Source organism: Phaethon lepturus, unplaced genomic scaffold (genome assembly GCF_000687285.1).
Source record: "Phaethon lepturus isolate BGI_N335 unplaced genomic scaffold, ASM68728v1 scaffold30797, whole genome shotgun sequence".
In the NCBI taxonomy this organism is placed as follows: Eukaryota; Metazoa; Chordata; class Aves; order Phaethontiformes; family Phaethontidae; genus Phaethon; species Phaethon lepturus.
In genome coordinates, this window is record NW_010551634.1 from 576 (window position 1) to 4,976 (window position 4,401).

General features: G+C 62.9%; 1 protein-coding gene across 1 annotated transcript; it reads right to left on the bottom strand.

Annotated features, from left to right (window-relative positions):
• Positions 1–2,005: 2,005 nt before the first annotated feature.
• On the bottom strand, positions 2,006–4,243 carry ABHD8 (abhydrolase domain containing 8). Its single transcript, XM_010290982.1, has 4 exons — positions 3,489–4,243; positions 2,667–2,837; positions 2,272–2,488; positions 2,006–2,155 (listed from the first exon to the last, which is right to left on the bottom strand). The coding sequence occupies exons 1-4, from the start codon at positions 4,241–4,243 to the stop codon at positions 2,006–2,008; spliced, it is 1,293 nt and encodes a 430-aa protein (XP_010289284.1).
• Positions 4,244–4,401: the final 158 nt, after the last annotated feature.

Below are 4,401 nucleotides of genomic sequence, written 5' to 3' on the forward strand. Positions count from 1 at the left end.
TCTGGGTACCCCCATTGCAGAGCCTGACCGTGCTGCGGGGTCTCCCCTGGCCAGGGAGGGGTGTCATGGGGGAAGGGTCTGAACCCAGGGTCGTTAAAATTCTCATTATGAGACAGGTTGGGGCAGCGGTGGGCAGGGGCAGGCACTGGCAGAGGGGCAGCTCTGCCCCGGCGCGGGGGCAGAGGGGGGTTGCCTGGGGATGCTCATCACATGATTGCAGAGCCTGACCGTGCTGCGGGGTCTCCCCTGGCCAGGGAGGGGTGTCATGGGGGAAGGGTCTGAACCCAGGGTCGTTAAAATTCTCATTATGAGACAGGTTGGGGCAGCGGTGGGCAGGGGCAGGCACTGGCAGAGGGGCAGCTCTGCCCCGGCGCGGGGGCAGAGGGGGGTTGCCTGGGGATGCTCATCACATGGGGGCTCCGTCACCCTGGGGGTGACTCTGAAGGACCCTTCCTCTTCTATGTCGCTTGGGGAGAATGATGGGCTCAGCCTCAGGGAAGGCGCGTTGCAGGTGGGTGCCAGCTCTGGTCGGAGCAGCCCTGCCCAGCCAAGAGCCCCTTGAGCCGACCTGGGGGGGCCTCAGTGCGGTGCCAGCCCCGGTCAGGGCGAGGAGGGGCTGGGTGGGACATGGGCCAAGGGTGAGGTTTCCGTGGGACTGGTTGTTTCTTTGGTTTAAATGGGGGGAAATATAGAGGGAAACAAAGCAGGGAGTGGCTCCGCTCTTTGGGGTAGTGGGGAGGTTGGGGCTATGCCCTGAGCACAGCATCCTCCAGGCTCCCCCCGTCCCAGCGAGGCCGGGAGCCCCCAGACCCCGCAACAGCACCCAGGTCCCCCTCAACGCTTCTTGTGTACCTTCTTGGTCCTGCCTGGCTCCTGGCAGCGGGATGCGAAGCGCAGAAGGGAGGAGATGATGGGACCGGTGGGTTACGTACAGAATGGTGTCGACAGGTAACGAGCTGTTGTCCGTTGCGGTCAGGCGGTCGCAGTTTTTCTTCATTGCTCCCGCGTTGCTCTGAGACCCCGCAGATCTGTACGGGAGCTGATGGACACAGTGGCAACGCGATGGTGTATTGCTGGTCCCCTGGTGCACGTGGGACGGGTGTGATCCCGGTGGGGATGTGGTCTGGGAGCGGATGGTGGGTCCCGGAATCATGGAGGAGCTGGAAGCTGGGACGGGCGAGTGGATCAGACGCCGTGGGAGTCGTTGCATGGTGGTGATGGCTCCGAGCATCTCGAGGATGCAGCAGCGGGAGGGAAGCTGAAGGCTCTGCAGAAGCCAGCACTGTGGTACCTAAAGCAATGGTGGCTGGGGATATGACTGCATGGACGGTGACACCGGGGAACTGTGGGAGAGCTCAGGTTTGGTGTCCTCCCCACCACAGCCATGCCAGTCCCACCACGGCGGGGGAGCTGACAGTCCTTCTGGCCATGCCCGCGGCAGCAGGTCACCTCCTCATCCTCATCTCCTGGCCAGGCAGAAACGAGCTGTGCAGGCAGAAACGAGCTGTGCAGGCAGACCCTCACCAATGCCTGAGGCCAAGGAGCCTCCAGCTTCCCCCTAAAGCAATCCCAGCTCAGCTCCTCCAGTCCTGGCCGGAAAGGTGCCGGAGCTGACGCACTCTCCCTGGAGGGACCCCTCCGATTTCTTCCCGTTTTGCTGCAGGTGGGACCAGTCTCCCTGCAGCCAGCTCCTCTCCATCCCTGGGGGGTCACTGCGTGAGGAAAATAATACTACAAAGAAACAGGATGAAGACGCTCCAGCAGCTGCCATGCCACCCCCGAGGGGACAGGGACTGGGTCTGCCGTGTTCCTGCTGCTGGCCCCACGCACCCCTGCCCGGGAGAGCCTCTGCGCTCAGCCGCCAGCCTCCGGTGCAGCCGGGAAAGAAAATCAGCTGAGCTTCTGGCGAGGGCAGCCTCCGCTGCACCCCTCCGCTCTCACAAACCCCTCTCTGCTCTGAAACGTCTCTCCCATCGGAGCAGCCCGGTCACCGTGTCCTGCTGCCTTATTTCTTCTCCCCTTGCCCGTCCCCAGCTGGCGTCTCGGGCTCCCACAGGACGAACTCATGGAGCAGCGTGTTCACCGTCTCAGGACACTCCATCATCACCATGTGGCTGCCCTCATCGATCACCTTCAGGAAGGCGATCAGCAGGATCTGGAGGGAGATGGTGGCAGCATCAGTGCCAGGACAAGCCCCCTGCCCACATCGCTGTGTGCTGGCAGGCAGACCCTGGCCCTCGCCCATGCCTCCAGCCCCACTCGGTCCCCTACCTCGGCCATGCGCTGGTCCTCCTCCACCGGAACGAACTTGTCATGCATGCCGTGGACCAGGAGCACGGGCACGGCCAGCTCCGCGTGGTAAACCTCGTCACCCTCTGGCCAGTACTGCCCGCTCATCATGGCACGCAGCACGAAGGAGGACACGTTGAAGGCATTGCCTTCCTTCAGCAGCTGCTTCTCTTTGGCACCCTGGCGAGCGAAGCCAGCCCTGCGGGACGGAGCCGGCACCGGCAGAGGGTTAGCCCAGTGCAGTGACTCGGCACCGGGGGGACAGGAGCGTGGGGGACGCTGCTGGCAGGACGTGGTGTCCCTGCCCGTGGTGGCTGGAAGCCAGGTTGGCCAGGGACAACCCTCCCTGGTGCCGCGGTGCCAAGACGGCCACTCACTTGAGGAAGCTCCATGCCAGGCACGGGGACAGACAGTGCAGCACGCAGGTGGGCATGTTGAAGATGGAGCAGAAGCTGGGCTCCAGCGCCGTTGGGCCCCCTCCATTGATCATGATCACCTTATGGACCAGGTCTGGGTACTCGTGGGCGAGGAAGGTGCAGAAGGACACCCTGTGGGGAGAGGGAGACATGGGAGCCATGCTCTGACCCTCCGGCACCGGAGGATGCTGCATCCCAAGACAGATCCCATGGATCCATGGACAGAGCCCAGGCTACACCCCCTCGTTTGACCCATGCTCCCCCTTTCTGGGGCAGGGTAACCCCCATCAAACCCCACAGCCGGTGCCCTGCAGAGCCTGGGCAGAGGGCCTGAGCTCAGGGTTTCACTCCTGTGCAGACCAAAGCAGGGTGCTGGGACCTGCTTGGGTGCCCACCTGGACCAGCGTTGTCCTGATCTAATCCTACCCAGCTCGGAGGCCAGCTCCGGCTCCCTCTCCTCCCAGGGCTGCTCTCTGTACTGCTTAGTCTCCATCTAATTGACTTTCTTGGGCTTAGTCTATTTATAGGCTGTGCTCTGCCGGCTTCCCTGCGGAGGACAGGCTCTGGGATTAGCTGGACCCAGGGACACACACCAAGAGGATGTAGGAGATCAAAGGTGAGGGATAAACCTAGAACAGGAAACCCCACACCCCTCCTCTGCTTCTCAGCCCCCAAAATGCAGGATTTGTTGGGCATTTGCTGCCAAGGAGAGGATGGGGGGGATGAATCCATCCCTTCCCTCCTGGGACCCCCCGGTGCCTTACCCGTACAAGTGTCCCTTACCCGTACGAGTGTCCTATCAAGATATTCCTCTTCTTTGCGTAGCACTTGAAGACGGCCCTCATGTCCTCCGCCAGCGCGTAGAAAGTGTACGCAGCGGCAATTTGGGGAGCCGAGCTGCAGCCGTGGCCAGCCAGGTCGGGAGCCACCACTTCATAGCCCAGCTTGGTAAAGAAGTCCAGCTGCTCTTTCCAGATGTCCAGCGAGCCACCCACGCCATGGATGAAGAAGAGGACAACGTCACTGTGCGTCCCTTTGCAGCTCGTGATCTGCTTCTTGCAGTCGATGTTGATGACTTTCTTGGGTTTACGCTTCCGACGCTTGCTGGGGGCAGCGGCTGCTTCCTGTGTGCCACATCCCGGCGTGCTGGCGGGACCCTGGGCAGGAGCTTGGCCGGCTGGATCGGAGAGCTCCAGCTCCACGGTGCTGTTGGGTTCCCCCGAGCTGTTCTGGCAGTGCAGGATCTCGGAGCGGACGGCATCCCCCAGGTTCTCAATCACCAGCTGCCCATTGCGGTAGACGGTGATCTTGCGCTTGCAGTGCACCGTGCCCCGCTCCGGTCCCCCAGGCTGGGTCTCCTCGGGCCCCTCCGGGGCCGGGCGGTTGGGTGTGCTGTGCCTGACCCTCAGGATCCTCCCCGGCTTCACCTCCATGAAGCTGTAGCCGTTGCTGGACTCAACGCTGTCCAGCGGCCCCACGGCGTTCGTTGTCTTGCCCGTCAGGCAGCACAGGAGCCCATCGGTGATGCTGGTCAGCATTATGCTCCCTGCAATGAAGGCAAGGGGGGGGCGGCAGGAGAAGGGGGGTTAGTCACCAGCTCCAGCACCCAGATGGGACCTGCTGGGGTTCTTGGCTGTGGCACAGGGGGCCAGGGACAGCCCTGTCCCCTCCGCTTTGCTGCCAGCCCTGGGCAAAG

What these genes read in the sequence shown, in the direction of transcription:
- ABHD8 (XM_010290982.1), bottom strand. Translation starts at nt 4,243, where the DNA reads ATGCTGACCAGCATCACCGATGGGCTCCTGTGCTGCCTGACGGGCAAG. An exon ending in TTGATAGGACACTCGTACGG is followed by an intron (nt 2,838 to 3,488) that starts GTAAGGGACACT and finishes CTCTCCCCACAG; the next exon opens with GGTGTCCTTCTGCACCTTCC. An exon ending in CTGGCATGGAGCTTCCTCAA is followed by an intron (nt 2,489 to 2,666) that starts GTGAGTGGCCGT and finishes TCCGTCCCGCAG; the next exon opens with GGCTGGCTTCGCTCGCCAGG.